Source organism: Microchirus variegatus, assembly GCF_963457635.1.
Source record: "Microchirus variegatus genome assembly, chromosome: 6".
NCBI classification, from domain to species: Eukaryota; Metazoa; Chordata; class Actinopteri; order Pleuronectiformes; family Soleidae; genus Microchirus; species Microchirus variegatus.
Genome location: NC_139807.1, coordinates 20,883,438 through 20,902,440, shown reverse-complemented (window position 1 = coordinate 20,902,440; position 19,003 = coordinate 20,883,438). Strand labels below are relative to the sequence as shown.

General features: G+C 39.8%; 1 protein-coding gene across 2 annotated transcripts; it reads left to right on the top strand.

Annotated features, from left to right (window-relative positions):
- Positions 1-286: 286 nt before the first annotated feature.
- Positions 287-18,736, top strand: clint1a (clathrin interactor 1a). Of its 2 annotated transcripts, XM_083891627.1 has the most exons (12): positions 287-418; positions 4,298-4,402; positions 6,474-6,570; positions 6,831-6,939; positions 11,385-11,549; positions 12,106-12,289; positions 12,593-12,809; positions 12,895-12,982; positions 13,993-14,052; positions 14,521-14,825; positions 15,707-15,908; positions 16,446-18,736. In XM_083891627.1, exons 1-12 carry the CDS (start codon positions 378-380, stop codon positions 16,727-16,729), a joined length of 1,857 nt encoding a protein of 618 aa, XP_083747753.1. In that variant the 5' UTR covers positions 287-377; the 3' UTR covers positions 16,730-18,736. The 2 variants fall into 2 exon arrangements, with proteins under 2 accessions (XP_083747753.1, XP_083747754.1); XM_083891628.1 differs by lacking the exon at positions 13,993-14,052.
- The last annotated feature ends 267 nt before the right edge of the window (positions 18,737-19,003 follow it).

The following is a 19,003-nucleotide window of genomic DNA, read 5'->3' as shown; positions in this document are numbered from 1 at the left end:
TTGCAGTTCCATACATTGATTTTTGATTTAGTTATCAATCACCTGTGTTGATAAAATCTACTGACAAGCAATACCATCTTAAAAAACGCTGACATGCATCGTAGACTGGGCGTGAAATGTTAAAACAACAGATTAAACAAACAACGGTGAGGCCTGGAAACAGCGTAGAAACTACAACTCCAGTGCTGCTTTACACAACGTGCGTGACGTCACCAGGGCATTTCCCGTAGTACCTCTCATGTCTGCTGCGTTTGCGCCTCCTGCCTTGAACGGGAGGTGGAGAAGAGTTTACTTTACGGAGTTGAAGGTTTGGTTTCGGTGAACGTCTGGTGTGAAGGGTTTCAGCGAGGCAGAAAGACACTTCTCACAGAGCCAAGATGCTGAACATGTGGAAGGTCAGGGAGTTGGTTGACAAAGCGTGAGTATCTCCTCGCTAAGCTGTGTTTATGTCGTGTCATTTGTGTCTGTAGTTCACCTGTTTGAAAGAGACACGTACCCAAAACTTTGACGTCACGTCATTTAAACGACTTCGCTAGCCCAAATGCTACTAGCAAATTAGTGAGCTGACTTTGACAAATACTTTATATCTTAATTCTGCGTACCTGTTGTTTTGTCGCGGATATATTACATGGTCGTTCAGCTAGTATATGGTGACATTTGGTGTTTTATATCACCACTTGGCGCGTTTGTGTGCGTTTTCTCCGACACTGTAAGCTAACTAAGTTGGCTAACAAGCTAATTATCGAGCCACTGGCTAGCTAGCTTTAGCTAACTAGGCTAGCCCGCTAAGCTAGTTTGACAGCTCCTGGACTTAGCAGTCCGGTGCAGTGTTTGTACATCATTGTTCGTCATAGAACACACATCCCCCAACCGCAATTCTTTTTCACAATGTTGAAATGTATATTCACGACTGTTATGACACCTGTAGCTAACTTTTATTCAGTGTTACTGTAGCTGTACTCAAAGTTATTATTATGTTGATCAACTTTGCACCACATTGATCAGTGACTGCCTTCCGAGTAACAGCCAAATGATTATGTTTGTTTACGCTCAGTTTGTTTGTCAAGTGGAAACAGTCAGCTCTTTGTCAGGCAGCGTAAAATAAGTCCTTGGAAAGTTTACCCCAACTAATACACAAGGCCATTATATATTTAAACGACGATTGGCGCTTCAAACTTATCCAGTCAGTTGTCAGTCTACAACATACAACCAGCAGTTTTATCCTTTACGGTATATCATTCAGTACATACGGTAAGCTGTCACTGCATGGTGATATATTACAAAGACCATGAGACAAACAACAGACTTGTCCACGATCCCAAACTAATTTAAGTAGGGTCTGTAATTATTAATGGATTTCAGTTACGTAAATATAGCTGTAGTTCTTTTTATAATGAACTATCAACGTTATTGTTTTTTTCCACTGTCTTGAATATGCATATTTTCCAGTACCTTTGTTCCTCGATAGCAATAAAATAGATATATATATATAGTTTGTTGACGGATCAAAACATTCAGGGACAGCATTATTTCGCTGTTTTGGAAAGAAAGCTTTTCCTTTTTATATTCAACAATTGTTTGGACCCCAAAACTAATAAATTGGTAAAGAAAATAATAGTTGCTACCCAAATCTATGTTTAGATTTAATTAATAAGTTAGAGATAACCAAGTAACTTAGAAGAAAGTGGTAAAAATAGTACATTCACTGTAACTCGTGTGTATTTAAATCATGAGTGTTTGCGTAGTCAGATGGCTGTTGCAGTTCAAGCCAGTTTGGCCGACAGCATTAATTTAGTACCTGAAGTTATTTACCAGCAAGTACTGGACTTCTGCACCTTTGGGGCTGTGCGTCTTTTGTTGTGCTGTGTACTCTGGTTAATTTTTAGCTGATGACTAAATGTGAGCATGCTGTGTTCTACTGTAAAGCTATTTTGAGGAGGCTATTGTACAGTTTTTTCCCCTTCAAAGGGTTAAAGGTTAGTAATGCTGACCAAGACAAAAGTGTGTTCATTTTAAGTTTCTTCTTAAGCCTCTCCAAGACTGCATTCCTGCTGAATGCAATTGTCTCCTTGGAGTGTGACTTTAAGAAACGGAGACAGAGAGGAGAAAGACAGGACAGTTAAATGGAAGGGAAGGGAGTTCACATGTTCATTTTCATCCTTGTGTGCTTGAAATGTGAAACTTGTGTTTTTAGATATGCAGAAACATTCTCCCTTCTGTATTGACTCAAATCATACAAATTGTCACCAAATAGTGAGTCATGACTGTCTTCATGTAACATTTCCTGTTATACATTTGAGGTAGGGTGATGCAAGCAAACTTTGTATCTGTGTTTGATAAGACCTAAAGCAATACTTGAAAGCAACAAAGCAATAGCAATAAAGTATTTTATTTATAGGCACACTTGAAGGCAGCCAAGGACAGATATACATTGAAGTATAAAATACATTAGCTGAACTCCACGGGAAATGTTTTTCACAGTCTGTCAGTGCTGTCCCTTACAGAAATCTGCATGATAGTGTGTCACTGTGAGAGAGAATGACCGCTTCCGTTTTATCTGGCTGAGAACTACAACTATAGCCACCAGTGAAATTAGTTAAATGTTGCATCACTGCATTATGTTATGTGTGGCTATCGTTTATGCTAATGATATACTGCATGCTAAACAATGTCTAAGGTTAAATGTAGTTAACAGAGAATACACAGTAATCAGGCTGATACATGTAGCTAAATAAAAGTAAAATAAATAATAAAATAATGTAATTAATCTTAACCAAACTTTTCTCAAGACATATTCAGGCCTGAAATGTGTTGAAGAATAAACGCATCAAAAATCTGTTTGGTAGAGGACAGAGTACATTATCTATGTGGGCTCACCCGATTTGAGTCTGTTCTTAAAGAAACAACTGGCATTCAAAAAAGTTGTCTTGGCAATAATCATCTTTTACAAAAGAAGAGAAGTATGCTGTCAAAGTGCTAAACATCTGGACCTAAGAATAGTAATAGAGTCCTCATTCAATACCACAGAGAGGGTGTACCGCTCTTAATCCTACCATGTAATCAATGCTACTCTTTCATGTCCTGCACATGTTATTCCTGATGTGGCCATAATTAGGGAAGTATGATGAAGACTTTTCCATATTATTGCAAAAGTATGATGGTACTAATATCATTTGCCTTGATGGCCAATTCTGTAATACGGGAAAAAACTATTCTTATACACCTACATCCTTTATCCTTAGGATCCTCAGACTATTCAGTATAATATTAGAAGTACACTAGTTTTCTGTCTTGGCTATTACTGTGGGACAGCATATATAAGGACATACAGAGACCAACTGGAAGAAACTGCAGCAGCATCGAATGTACATTGCACAATACATTTTCTTGCATGGTTGTTGTGTGAGCTAACATTTGTGAGTTAACTCACAGTGAGTACATTCCTGATTTACTAAGAGACATTGTAGGTCAGCATTACTGTGTTTGTTTTGGGGCCTGTCTTTGACCCTTTCAGGCCTGAAGATACCCAGGGTGTCCTTAAATAGTCTTCAGACCCGATCACAAAAACCCTTCCATGTTGGGGCATTCCTGGCCATGTATAAATGCAATATGTTTATTTTGTACTCTGTATTTTTAAACAAATCAGCACCCACATGTTGATATATTTGTAGTGACTGCGACATTAACAGTGATTAATACATCATTTATTGTCTTCCTGTAGGTTTAAATTAGGGCTGAACAATTAATTGAAATTTTATCGCCAAAATGTGTCAAAATATATTTTTAGATTAATTATTGTCTTTATCTTTACACATCATATTCTACAGGCGGAAGAGAACATCTTTGTTTCTCACAGATCTGCACAAATATCACACATCAATCATTTTAAAAATGTTTTTCGAATAAAAATCATCAATCAAAAGAATAATGATTTAATAATTACCGTTCCCTCTGATATCGTGAATCATATCACAATTCCTTTCAAAATAATCACAATTGGATATTTATTCAAAATCAGTCAGTCTTAGTTTAAATGTGATTTCATGATAACCTTAATTTGATAATGTCCATGTTGGTCTAGAAAGAGGCCATACTGTAATGTAACCCATGTTGAATACTGCACATGGGTGTGGTTTCTAAAGTCATTCATTGTTTACTACTTTATCCCCCACGTGAGGGTCGTGGGGGGGACTGGTGCCAGTCCTAGCTTACATAGGGCAAAAAGTGGGGAACACCCTGGACAGGTCATTGTTTTTATTTATTTTAATTATGTTTATATTTTTAATTTAATGGACAGAACCAACGTGGTGATGAACTACTCAGAAGTGGAATCTAAAGTCAGAGAGGCCACCAATGATGACCCCTGGGGACCATCAGGACAGTTGATGACTGAAATTTCAAGGTAAGAACAATGCAGTGTTTTAAATGTTCTGCCAAAAAGAACCAAGGTCATCTGTTCATAAAATAAAGCCACAGAAAGACTATCCTTAAGCCCTTTTTGTCTGCAGGAGCAATCCCAGAAACACTTTCTGGAGCTCAGGAATATCCACACGTTTCTCGGCTCTAAATGTTTTAATTTTGGATCCCAGCATCTTGAAAATGTGTGCATCATTCAATGAAAAGGCTGCAAGTACTGGTTTTAGTATCAGTAATAGAGATGATAATTTTCACTACCTCTGTTTTATTGTTGTTGACATTTAAACTAGGAAGGAAAGTAGGTGAAGCAATGAGAAGATCCTATTTTGAAAATGATTCTGACATTCACGTGTTGTTTAGTCTTCCCTTAAACTCATGCACATCTTAACCTCCAAATTCAGTGTTGCTCTTTTGCTGCATACAACGTAACAAGCCCTGGATGATAGTGGCATGTAATTTTGCCTGAGTTTTGCAATTCTTAGGTTGCTTTGGTCTGACAAACGCATTTATTCTGAATAGAAATACCCTTTCAAGCAGTTTGGTTCACTTACAGAGAACATATGATGGTTATGTCTTTTAATACAGAGTAGTAGCACAGACCGGTCAGCTGTCCCAAGCAAACAACAATTTACTCACAATTCTCCCTATTAGCCAGCAGGTAACCCCATCACTCTTCCCAGTAAAGTCTGCAAAAGGTCCCCAAGTCTTTTTTTAAAGTGGCCTTATCCATCCTTCATTGAATGTATCCCATTATTAGACACACACTTTTCCACAAATTCATCACTCACTTACATTTAAATGTTTTTCTTATGATAAGCGTATATCAATACTGCTTGTACATTTTCTTTAAATGAACGTTGGATGTTAAAACTCAAAATACACACCTTGAGATGGAAGGATAGCTGACACAATTTGCAATAAACGTATATACAGTATACAAATTATCTGGTTATTAAATTGTTATTAATGCATGTATTGCATGTATGTACTGCGCCACTCCATATTGCCAACTCATTTTGAATTATGAGACACTTTTTGCCGCGAGCATGAAAACGAAAAAGCATTTCTCTGTTTGCTTTTTCTTTTAATTAAGGCCCAGAATAAGCAGTCTTGAAGTTGAAAATGAAAATTCATTTTGAAATATTGATTATTAATTTTATTTATGGGTCAAAAATGCAGCTACATTTTGAAAATGAAAAAGAATTTCTGATAATGCATTTTAATTTGGATAATGGGACACATTTGCTTCCATACCATTGACTCCCATGTTAAAAATTCAAGACGAGGGTCATTTTAAAACTGTCAATTCTCACCCATTTTTCACATAATGAGTTGTGGGGCGCTGCTGACAGCCTTGTGAAGCTCACAAACCAAAATTTTGGCTTTATCATCTACCGTTCATGAAATATAACAACGAAAAGGTGCCGTTTTCTCTGTTTCTCAGAGGTTTTGGACAGAAACACAGGTGCGTGCTGCGCAACTCATCCCACAGTTTTGAGAAATCCACTACACATCCTATATCAAAACGTGCGGTTTACTTGGGAATAGTGTGCTATGACTTTTCTAAGCGTTTTGAGTAACCATGGCGACAAAAATCCCAAAAAACTGCGCAATCATTTTCACATACACGTACACAAACAGGAAGTTGTCAGGGACACGCCATTGACCCAGCAGGAAGTCGGCCATTTTAAACAGGAAGTGCCCACTAACTTTGCTATACATTGACCGATGTGCACGTAACACGATATGCGAGACCAGGGACTCGTCCTGAAACATGTCTGCAAAAGATGACCCAACAGAAAGAGCAACACCCAAAACAGGAAGTTAAGTCTAACATTGTCCCATCTGCATGAAACTTGACAAGTGCGACGAGGAAACGTCCCTGTACTCGGACTTTGCCTGAAAAATCGACATGCCGGAAGCAGCAGGCACCATCAAAATTACGCCGACAGAATTTTCTAGTTACTAATACTAATAATGTCATCTTGGCACCAAGTAATAAAAAAAATAATAGTAAAAGGACAATTTCTCCCTCTTTGTCTTTCCTGTGTGTTTAGAGCGACCTTCATGTATGAGCAGTTTCCAGAGGTGATGAACATGGTGTGGGCGCGCATGTTGAGAGACAACAAGAAGAACTGGCGGAGAGTCTACAAGGTCTGCTACTGAGCCGTTACAGCATAAATGCTTATTAATAACAAAGGACAGCAAGGCCTTAGTTTTGAATACGATTATCAATTTGGAACCAGAAACAAATTTAACAACTCAAGAATTCTGGCAAACAAAGTCATGCTCATAAAATCATACATGAGAGAAATCACAACTGGAATAGGTCTGATTCAGATTCTAATAAGACCCATGTTTAAGAATTAAAGCTTCAGTAAATGTTTTGCTAAAGCTGATGTGTCTTTTCTCAGTCTTTGCTACTGTTGGGCCATCTAGTCAAGAATGGATCAGAGAGGGTTGTTACTAGCGCCAGAGAACATCTCTATGACCTGAGATCATTAGAAAGTTACCACTTTGTAGGTAAGTATTTCATCTGTCCTTTCCTTTATACCATCTCATTCTTCACGTGTTGAGGGTGTGTTACAAATACAGACTTGTCGAAGTTATGTTAAGAAGCAAGGTATCTGTACAGCTGAGGCAGGAGGAATTATGTGATCAGGATGTTTGCCTTTCTGTCCCCTGTTCCTGGGAATTTATTAGAACTAGTGCAGTGCCCATGCCAAATCTGTTTTTGTGTGTTTTTAGTAATTGTTGGTTTGGTGTGGTGCTCATTGTTACTTTTACACAGCAAAAGTTCAGTGACATTTTTATTTGTGTATGGTAGAAAGCAAATACTGATACTTACATAATGGCATACAATTACTATGGAAAATTGAACTTCATGGTTGCATAACGGTTGGTTACCGGGATGCAGAGCTAGAGTTCAGTCGTGTGACAGCTGCAGGAAGGAAGCTTTCTCTGTGTGAGGGAGAGGGGGAGTGGCTACGGTAGATGTGTGCTTCTTTTACCGATATATTTAACAATGTCTTTTGCATTACTCATCCAAACAATGTCAAAGTTGGCACTGTATTTACTCCGTAGAAAGGCAAGTTTCAAGTTTGAAATCAATCAGACCATCGGTTGGGAGATATGGGAGTAACACACAGACAGACAGACGTTCCTGGAATTTATATATAGATTTTATAGAATTTATAGAGAGTTCAAAGATCAGTAAAATTCACTCACAGAACACAGTTTTGTGTATAAGCTTTGGAATTTGGTAAAAAATATGCTACTTTTGACTAGGGGTGTCAAATTAACGTGTTAATTGCGATTGATTAATTATAGTCATATTTAAGGCATTATGTTTTTAATCACGTTGATCTCTTTATTCGGATGCCCGCCGGTACCGGGGGCAGCGTCACACGCAGCGACAAAAAACGTCATAAAATCATATCTTACTTTAACAAACACAGACATGCTGCATACCCACAGAAAGGTCAGAAACTCAGCTAAAAGCTCATATAAACCATTCTTATGTTCATGAAACACAGTTAAAACACAGATGGATCAAACCAGCAGGAGCAAAAAAGAAACGTTACAGCGCACACATTGAAAAGCAGCACCGGAGCGTCAGCGTTATTATGTAAACAAAAAAACGTGTCGGCTGGACAGCTGAGAATCCACAGGTTCCAACGGTACCATTTAGAGTGATACACTCTACAACCAAGATTCACGGATCCAGCCCCAAAATAAGCAAAACAACAACTCACTTTCAAGAAATACAAGCAGAAATGTTGTCTTACCTTTGCTGTTTATCAAAACAAGTTATTTCCACTGGAACAAATCGCTTCTAATGAAGAACTACACCCCCCAGCATGCTTTGGGGACAAATCCCAGTCTGATTGATCAGTACAGAGCGACCTGAGATCGTTCTGATGAGAGATGGGCGAATGTCTGCACAAATGCGTCATACGTGCTAACTTACAGCACTGTGGTTTATGGGTCTGATTTGTTTATCTTTTATTATCTGAAGCAGAGAAAAAGCAAGTTGAGTGTTGTATTGCTCAGAAATCCTGTTTTTCCATGTTTACTTACAGCACATTATATGAACCTAATTTTTATTTGTATTTTCTTTAATTATTCGTAGTTTGACAATAAGGTAAACACAGCAGAATGTAATGGCTTTGTCAAAATAATAAATTACTTTATAAAGCCACTTTCATATATCAAACTTTTGATCTGCCACAATAATGTAATAATGAATTTAAAGGAAAATACCTCGAGTGGAGGGCTTCTCTCAGCAACTTTAAGGTGAGATTAAAAATTACATTAATTAGATTAAATAATTAGAGCTCATAACTACGAACCGCTGTATCATCACGTACTGCAAAGAAGTGAGTTCACAATAACATTGATACCTCGTAGATGTATTTAAATCATATGCTCATTTATTAATTAACCATCGGCCTTTGAGGCAAGTACATAATACGTTTGTTTCGTACGTCTATCAATTGCAAAATCATCGAAGAAGCTTCAATTAGCGAACGCTAGTTCACTTACGTTAATGCGTACTTCACGGCAGTAATCAGTGAATTGCAGGCGAAGCTGCTTTGACATACTTAATTTCAGTCCCTGTCGATACCAGCGTTTATAATAAATTGTAAACCTCTTTCACTTATCTACTGTGTGATTTGGAGATTTGGTGAATAAGAAATCTATGATAATTTATTTTAGATATTTAACTGTGATAAATGTCGTGTTATCAAAGCACACGCGTGAGTCCACTGTTAACAGAAGTCCAAAGTAGGTGGTAACGAAGATAATCGTGATGAGTTGACTAATCGAAAAATAAACGATAGATTAGTCAAAAACAAAAATAATTGTTAGTTGCAGCCCAACTTACGGAGCCCCTAAAGGGACATGGAGAAAAAAAAGAAACGCTTCGCGTGTGCACGAGATACTTTCGCATGCTTACCAGATACTGTTAGAGGCTAAGCTAAGCTCACCAACTATGTGTGTGCGTGCGTGCGTGCGTGTGACGTCAATGAGTGAAACACTAAGTGTGTGTGCCGTGTTGTTGTTTATGTTGGAGAGCCGCAGCGAGAGACTGTCATGCTTCATACTGTTGCTTGGTTATGTTCCCCCCCTTTACGGAGAGAGTCTCATTGTACCCAGAGAGGCTGTGCATCACTCTGCAATACTGAAATAAAGTGCCGTGTTCAACGCAGGCGGAGTCCCGCAGTTGTTGTGTTGTTGCCGAACGAGCTAACCCAAGCTAAGATGTTAGCGGTCCCTTTACTACAGTTTGTGGAACTGCTGGATTGGCATTGTTAACAATACTTTATCATGCTCATCAGAAAGTAATTGCATGCGGGCATGATGTCCGTGAGATCAACCACTGCAGTTAGAAACATCTGGCCAACTCTGCTGCGGTCACGCCAGCCCCTCCAACATTTCAAGTGCGCCTTTTCTGCCAACACTGTGGCAATAACTTTGAGACAACTGGGAAAGTCAGTGCGTTGGCTAGCTTACTGCAGCGTGTAGAAACTTCTGGTTTTCAAAATAAAACGTGGGTCATGGTAATTCAGGAGCAGGAGGAGTGAATGTAATGTCATTCAATGCTGCTTGACTGGTTGCTGGAGGCTTATAACACTAAAGTAGTTATTCCAGTTTGAAATTGATTGTGTGAGGCTTTCTCCACCTCAGCAATGGAGAAGGTTGACAACAATAGATTCAGTTTGGTCTTTAATGAATGGCCAAAAGCCGTAAGTGTTGAACCACACATACTCACAAATACACAAAGCTGCTTAGACTTATATTATATTATTATATTACTTATATTCTCAATTAGGGGTGTCAAATGATCGCGTTAATTGCGATAATTAATTACAGTCATCATTAACGGGTTATGTTTTTTAATCTTCTTTACTGATGTCCCCAGTACCGGGGGCAGCGTCAGATGCAGTGACAAAAATGCCATAAAACTAACTTTAACAAACACAGACATGCTGCATTACCACAGAAAGGTCAGAAACTCGGTTAAAAGCTCATGTAAACCATTCTTATGTTCACGAAACACAGTTGAAACACAGATGGATCAAACCAGCAGGAGGGGGAAAAAAACGTTACAGCACACACATTGAAAAGCGGCACCGGAGCGTCAGAGTGATTCTGTAAACAACTGGGCAGCGGAGAATCCACAGATTCCAGGGGTACCATTTTTATCACTCTACGACCAAGATCCATGGATCCAGCCCCAAAATAAGGGCACTGAAACTTGAAACTGACTTTCAAGAAATACAAGCAGAAATGTTGTCTTACCTTTGCTGTTTATCAAAACAAGTTATTTCTACCGGAACAAAACCGCTTCCCATGAAGAACTACACTTCCCAGCATGCTTTGGGGACAAATCCCAGTCTGATCGATCATTACAAAGCGGCATTGGATCGTTCTGATTAGAGAAGGGCGAATGTCCGCACAAATCATTGTCATACTTGCTAACTTGCAGCACTGTGAACGATGGGTCTGATTTATCTATTTTTCATTATCTGAAACAGAGAAAAAGCAAGTTCAGTGTTGTACAGCACATTATATGGACCTGATTTTTATTTGTATTTTCTAATTATTTAGAGTTTGACAATAACAGCAGAATGTAAATGGCTTTTTCAAAATAATAAATTACTTTATAAAGCCACTTTTTTGTTATATATCAATCTTTGATCTGCCACAATAATGTAATTATGGATTTAAATGAAAATATCTCAAGTTGAGGGCTTTTCTCAGCAATTTTGAGGTGCGATTAAAAATGAGATTAATTAGATTAAATAATTATAGATCATAATTAATTAATCACACATTTTTTTTAAAACGCTTGACAGCGCTATTGTCAATACTATTGGATGTTTTTTACAATGGTAAAATTTGTAGCTATGTTGTTTTAGTTGATGGTCAATTGAATAGTCTTTGCCTACATCTGTTCATAGATGAGAATGGAAAGGACCAGGGTGTGAATGTGCGTCACAAGGTGAAGGAGATGGTGGACTTTGTCCAGGATGATGACAGACTCCGGGAGGAACGGAAAAAAGCAAAGAAGAATAAAGACAAATACGTTGGAGTGTCCTCGGACAGCATGGGATCCCGGGGTTACTGTAAGTCACGTGTCAAACTCAAGTCCCAGGGGCCAGATGTGGCCTGCCACGTCATTTTATGTGCCCCGCGAGAGATTAATTGGTCTTAAAAATCTGTGTAAATACAGGTCTATGCTGCTTTAAGGGGTGCGTTGACTATAAGCTACATTTCCCACAATGCATGGTGATTGTGTTACCCGCAAAGTGACGGCACTGACACTAGATCGTAGTGTATCATTGTGTATGCATCATGCGACGAGTGAAATTGATGAAGTAATAAATACAGAAAGTATTTTAGCAATATGTGACGGAGTATTTACCTTTATATTACATTATATATGGTGACATTTAGTTACATTCATTCTGTATGACAGTTACATCTGGCCCTTTGAGGGTAACCATTATGCTGATGTGGCCCTCAGTGAAAATGAGTTTGACACCACTGCTGTAAGTGCTCAGTTGAGCGAGTAATAAAAACAAGTGCACAATTGATGCAAATTTAAGTTTTGGAATTAAGTTAATGTCCCCTTTACTGTTGCTTCTGTCTCTTTTTCCCTCCCTCTTAAATTCCTTCCAGCGGGAGAAAGGTACGATTGGAACGATACTCGGGGAAAGTGGGACGATGACTGGGAGAAGAATAAAGGGCAGTTTCCCTTCAGTGAGAAGTTTGGAGAGATCAGTGACAAAATTGGTAGCACCATTGATGATACCATCAGCAAATTTAGAAAGAAGGATAGAGATGACTCACCAGAACGATTTAGGTAAGAAATGGATGTTTCCGAATTTTAAGGTTTTGGCTGTTGGACCATAAGGAGCAAACGCAACTTCTGCAGTGCTTGTTGTCGATGTGTACAGTTAAAATATATACTTCCATAGATGTTTGATTTCGGTGAAGTTTCCTTTTGTCAGTTCAGTGACCTATTTCTTTTCTATTCAATGGGATATTGTGGTTCTGTGTCTCCAATAACTTTTCATCTTTGAAATGGTCAAGACCTGATAGATAAAGAATATATTTTCTCTGTCCTCACATCCTCATCTTATCTGACCTGAGAGTTTCTCCACAGTGACAATGAGGAGGACAAGAGTCGCTCATCTCACAATGGCCAGTCTGGGAGAGAGTTTAAAGATGAAGAAGAGACTGTTACGACGAAAAGTGTACACATTGTCCAATCAACAGAGACGACAGAAACACGCAAAAGAGGGGTCCCATCCAAGAAAGTAGACTTGGGAGCTGCAGCCAATTACACAGGCGATGGGAGCAACACCAAAACCACCACACAGGTAGCAAGAGCACACACAAGAATATAACATAAGACCTAATGCATGCTATGTTTACACTAGGTCACATTAATGTTCTACATTTCAGCCTCAGCCAGCAGCACCTCAGCCCTCGTCTACTGGTCTTGCTGACCTACTAATGGTGGACCCAGCACCAAGCAAGCCCACTGCCACAGGTACAATGTCACCAAAAACACTGACATGTTGTGAAATTGACTGAAAATGACCATTTCCATCATGGTCAGTTTTGTATGGTACTGTAAAATCCTGGGTCAGGCTTGCGTTTTGACTGAGAACAGTACCTTTGCTCAGTAAGCAGGTTGTGGGCTGGGTCCGATGGCCGTTTCGGGGAGGTGGGTAGCGTGACATTGGACCGGTGCGCCAACAACGAACAACAACATTGAACGTGACACAACAGACGATAATGGAGCAGCTCTTTTTTCTGCTCAGTTTGTGGCTATTTGTCTCAACAAGACTTCAAACTTTGTATGGAATAGACTGCAAACGTTGAAGAAACAGCGGTCTCAAGGGATTGAAGCTTTTCTGCCTCTCAATCAGCTGGCTGTCCATACATTACCATTACTCTGGTAACCCAAGGGAAGTGTAACGAAAAATGGAACGGTCGGGGGTTGGTTATTTTGGTACAATTTCAAAAAAATACGTAGTGTACCGAACCGTGCCACTCAGTGCAAACATGACATAAGACAAGTGATATTGGTTGCATTTCTGTGGTTTTAGTAATGGTTTTGGTTGAAAACTGAAACCTTAGGGAATTGACTTCACTATGTCCAAAATGAAATATATGCCTTGAAACTTGTATCATTCACACGTGGTATATTCTTAGCAAACATGCTAGACACCAGTAAATCTAGAAAATTCCTCAGTGACTACAGGACAAGACTCTTTTTGTAGTGACAGTGCCCAGCTGCTGACACAAGCTTCAGATTTTGGGGACAGCAGGGGGGGGGAGATGATGTATAGGAACTAAGTGCACCAGATGTTTTTGGAGCAGTCCCTGGTGAATGGAGAGGGTGGTAGCATTGAACAGATGTTTGGCCTCATCCACCTATATACAGCCACCACCTCCCCTCCTACACTTGTGACACTGAAGGAATGCTAAGTATGGTAGAATGACATCTGGAGTGTGCTTGTGTAAAATTAATTTGCTCATGTCTGGTTCTCGCAGACCTGATGGGTGGATTTGCAGACTTTGCCTCACCTGCTGCCTCAGTAGGCATCACTTCAGGTAGGTTTTTTATTGAAGACTTTTTTGCGGGATTGGTGTGTGCATGTGTGTGCCGTGTTGTTGCAGACATTCTGCTAGAATATTTACAGGGAGGCTAGGAGCAAGCCCTGGCCATATGGAGCCTGCTACCTGCTCTGCATAACAAGAACAGACACACATCAACTCCTGTTATGGATGACAAGGAGACAGAGACAGAGGAAGTTGGTGGGGGTGAAGGAAGCTGAGGGAGACAAAACAAGCTTGTCCAGTTCAATGAAAATTTAAAATATGGTCACTGAGGATGCACTGTAAAAAAGTTAAAACTGGTGTCACTAAAGACGGCTGTTTATTCTTAATTGCTGAGACCGGTTCAGATTTGCATGACTTTGATTTGCTGATTGCAGTTATTTAAACAGCTAAACAATGCAAACATTACTGTTTGAAAACTGCACAAGCCTTTTCTCAACTTTCTTTTTTGTGTCATTGCAGCAACACCAGCCTATAACAGTAATGGAGACTTTGGAGAATGGAATGCCTTCCCTGGTGGACAGATGCCAGTATCTGCTCAAACTGCTGACACCAGCACTAATGACTTGTTTGGCACCACGACGACAAGTCCTGCCACTGTCCCTGCACCCTTCCCAGTCTTAGCCCCGGCCTCTGCTCCTGCCTCTGCAGATCTCTTTGACCTGATGGGTCCAACTCAGACCCTCACTTCCTCCCAGAGCCTCAACTTCAGCATGAACAGCATGCAGAGCATGAGCAGCACAGGCCTGCCACAGTCTATGTCACAGGTGTGCACAGTTTCACTCAAACACACTTTACTAAAATAAAAATTAAATAATAATAATTTATCTATCTGTATGCACATTATTACAAGACACAAATGATCCAGGTGAAAAATACCCATGAGTACTGTGCCAGCACTTGATAAAGTAGATGTAAGATTATACACAATATTAGCAACAGATAAGATATATCTGTACAGCAAAATGAATTGTTTTTTAAATGCATAACCCACAGAGTTATACATTCCCATCAGGGATATTAATTTCCCATTAAGTACCAGCGCTATTAGTAATATTCTGGCATGTAAAGACAAACCGATGTGAGAAATTGCCCAACGAACTGACGACTCCAGCGTGAATGCTTTCATTCTCTCAAATGTACCCACTGCTCACACAGTTCATGGACCACATCAGTCAGTGTGCGTGTGCCTGGTGGCGACATATGTAACTCGCATGATTGAAAGATGGAGGACAGGCATGATGGTAGATGGATAACATGCAGCATCACCAGATGCTCGTCTCCCCTAGAGACCACCCGCTAACCACCCTCTCCTCCTGCTACTGACACACAGGATGAGAAAAATTAGGTCTGAGTTACAAAAACATTGAAACCTCAACAAACACCCACGTATGTCGATGTTGAGAGGTTGTTGACCTACTTAAAAAAACAGATTCTTTGTTGCACTGACAAGATGCACGGCAATGCCTCTCATTACTTCACGTGGTGTATGATTGTAGTAAAAAGAGCTGCAGACTCTTGACACCATCAGGCCACAGAGGCAAACTGAATTTCAGTGTTGTAGCTTTTAATGTATTTTTATCATTGCTTTTTTCTGTGAATAAGGGATATCCCTAACTCTGTGTCTGTAATTGTTTGTCATCACCAGCCCTTCCAGAACATGGGTGGTCCACTTCAACCACAGCCTCTTCAGCTAATGCAGCAGGGAGCAGCCTCTCAAGCTGCAGGATCTAAAGGGTCCCTCCCTTCTACCTGGGCAGACCAATCAGTAAACATTAGCCTGGATTTCTTGGGTCCAGGCTTGCACCCTCCCAAGCCTTGCCAGCCCAGTCTCAATACCCTCCAACAAGGTGAGTAAAAACTTCGCATGAATAGAGATTATATACACAGAATCTGCCCTCTTCATCAATGGCTACACTCATACTATTTGGTTGGTTTTCTTTTGAAAGCAGCATTTTCAGATTCAAAGGAAAATATCTGCATACAGACAAGTGTTTCAGCTCTTTATCGGGTTTAATCTGTGTCTATACTAACACATCTGAAAGTGTACATCACATGATGTCTGCTCCGATGGCCACACACACACACGGAGGTGGAACGAGGTGAAGTGAAAGGTATTTGGGTAAACGTTGTGTTAAAGGTTTCTCAAAACTAAAGTTTCACGAACCATAACATGAAAACCAGGCTAAAATATCAGCATTTGTAAACTCCTGCCACTCATCATGAACCAGGCTGCAGCTCTGAGACATTACAGGCGTGGGAACATCCATGTGTGTTTTAATGTGACTGTTATTTTTATTTTGTCTGAGCCGTCAGAGAAAATCTGATCTATATTTTACTTTGAATATGGCTCTTTTAATTCATTGAACTCATTGTGTCATTTTCAGGGAACCAGGGCAACCTGCTCTCCCAAGGAATTTCAACCATGAGCCTTGGACCTACTGCAGTCCGACCACCTGTAAATCCCATGATGCACCCTGGTGCAGGGATGGGCATGGGGGTGGGTATGACCCCCAACCAGGGCATGATGGGGATGGGCATGAACATGGGGATGCCTCAGGGAGGTATGATGATGGGAATGCCTGGTGCCATGGGGATGGGGATGAATCCTGGGATGGTCCAGCAGCCCAAACAAGATGCCTTTGCTGACTTCGGCAACTTTGGGAAGTGATGGAGCTGGAGAACAACATTATCAGGAGGAGCAATGTAGGGCTCCCTCTTTTTCTGTCTCTCCCTCTCTACGTCCATCGGTGAAGGATTGTTATGAGCTGCAAACAAAGAGTACTTGAATAATGTAAACTATCATAATACACCCTGCAATCTCATTATTTGTTAAATGTTAAACTCCATAGTGATAAAGATCTCAGTGTGTGTGAGTGGCTGTGTGTGCGTGTGTGTTGGTGTGTGCACGTGCACACTGTTTGAGCCAATGATCTGTCGCTCAGGGTGGCGGTTTAACAGTGTGCCTTGTTAGTTAGTTAGTCATGAGTTGGTAAAAAAGAAGAAAGTGTGTGTCGCCCTGAGTCGGGAAGGATTTGCTTTATGATCTCAATCAAATGAAACCAGAATAGAAAAAAAAAGTATATAATTTTTTCTTTACTGAATGAGTTTGGATGACATAATCTGCTATTTTAACTTTCTAATGTAGAGAAAATACAAGAGTTTTCAAGTTACCTCTTTTTTTGTTTGGTCCTCGTTCTTCCTTTGACCTGTAAATAGAAATATAGAAGCCCTTAAAAATAAGTTATGATGTTCCGATAGAAGAGGCAGTGACATTGTGAAGGGGTCCTACAGACCACATGTGATATGACTTAAGACCTATAACGAAGCACATTGACACCTTTTCTTTGTACATACGTGTCCACACACTCCAGATGTGGCCTGTTGGCAGTGCTTCAGTAATGAATGTGTGTCTGGAGGGAAAGCTATTGATCAGATTTAGGGGATGCTCCTCATTTGTGGCCTTCATTATAAGTATATATATATGTGTGATACACACACGTGTGTTTGTATATCTATATATTTTACCTTTGCATCAAAATGAGATAATCAGTAGGTAGAGAGAGCCTCTACGGGGGTCGTGGGTTCGTCGTTATAGCACCGAGTGCCTGAAAGACCTTTGCCTTTTCTCTTTAGTCACCTCTTTGAAGGAGACGATGTAACTGTGCAGTGTTGAGGACAGCTACGGACACAACTTCTGTACTATGTACAAATATGAGTTTGTACTCATGCCTCAAGCCAAGTGTACTTCCTGTACATAAATGAGATGCAGTTATGTAATGATGTCACTCGTCCAGTTCTCTTGTGTGGCCCATGCACATTTTTATTGTTTCCACTGTTCAGACAAGCGATAACTTCAGTTCTCTAAAAAAAAAAGCATCCGCACCCCCAGTGTTATGATGCAGACTGTTATTATAGCGTCATACATTTATCAGTTGTTTCTTAAAATGTTCAACAGTGCATCATGGTAAATCCTGCCTTCTCACCTTCCATCTTTGCTAAGGTTACACATTAAACACAGCTATCTTGAAAACATTTCTGCTGTTATAACTGTCATTAGTCCAAGTCTAGTTGTGTTACAACTCATCATGTACTGACAGTTTTGAAGAGTGAGTGAGATTCTGTGTGCTGACAGGAAGTACAGTATGTTGGAGTGGTTGGATGAGGATGTGTTGTAACGGATAATGAAGAGTCCCATTCAGCTGTACAGCAGTGAAGCGATCTGAGATTCAAGTGCCTGCTGATGGTTGCCTCCTGACCCCTGTAATGAGTGATTGATAATAAGTAACTGTGGGCTGCCTGACATATTTGGTGTGTCAATGTTGAGATAAATAATTCACCGTCCAGTGGAGGAGGCAGTAGATTCTGTCAACCCCCCCTGGGAGGATTGAAGTTGTGCTGCCCTTCTATTGTGCGGGCTCCAAATGCCGAGCACACTTAACACACAGTAGCCTTGCATTGGAGTCTGAAGCATTAAAATGACCAAATCTGTATGTTTGCTGTTTTATTAAAATATCTCTGTCAATTGTTTTATGCTTTTTTTGTTTTCATTTTGTTTTTTACATCAAATCATTTTGACCTTCTCTAAAATAGGATTGTTTCTGAAACACTAGTTCATGCAAATGTAAAAAAAATCATCATCAGCATCATTCCCATTTTGATTTGATTAAAATATCAAGATTCTTTACATCTACAATCTATCTACAACATTAAACACTTGATTGAAATCTGTTAATGGCGTGTGTTATTTGGTGTGCTGTGTCATTAGCCTCATTCAAAAGAGCTTCAAGCAGCAAAAGTGAAGCCACTGCACTTTAACTTTGAAATTTCATTAAGTTGAGCTGAGTTTGTTAACTTCAGTTTGAGGCCATTAAAACTGTGGCCTGTACATGTACGTCCTATAATATTGTGCTTATGTTCAAATTTGATATTGTTATGATGAAGC

Excerpts from the sequence above, each read along its gene's own strand:
- clint1a (XM_083891627.1), top strand. The coding sequence starts at position 378 with ATGCTGAACATGTGGAAGGTCAGGGAGTTGGTTGACAAAGC. Across the intron at positions 419-4,297 it reads AGGGAGTTGGTTGACAAAGC|AACCAACGTGGTGATGAACT; the intron begins GTGAGTATCTCC and ends TTTAATGGACAG. Across the intron at positions 11,550-12,105 it reads CATGGGATCCCGGGGTTACT|CGGGAGAAAGGTACGATTGG; the intron begins GTAAGTCACGTG and ends AATTCCTTCCAG.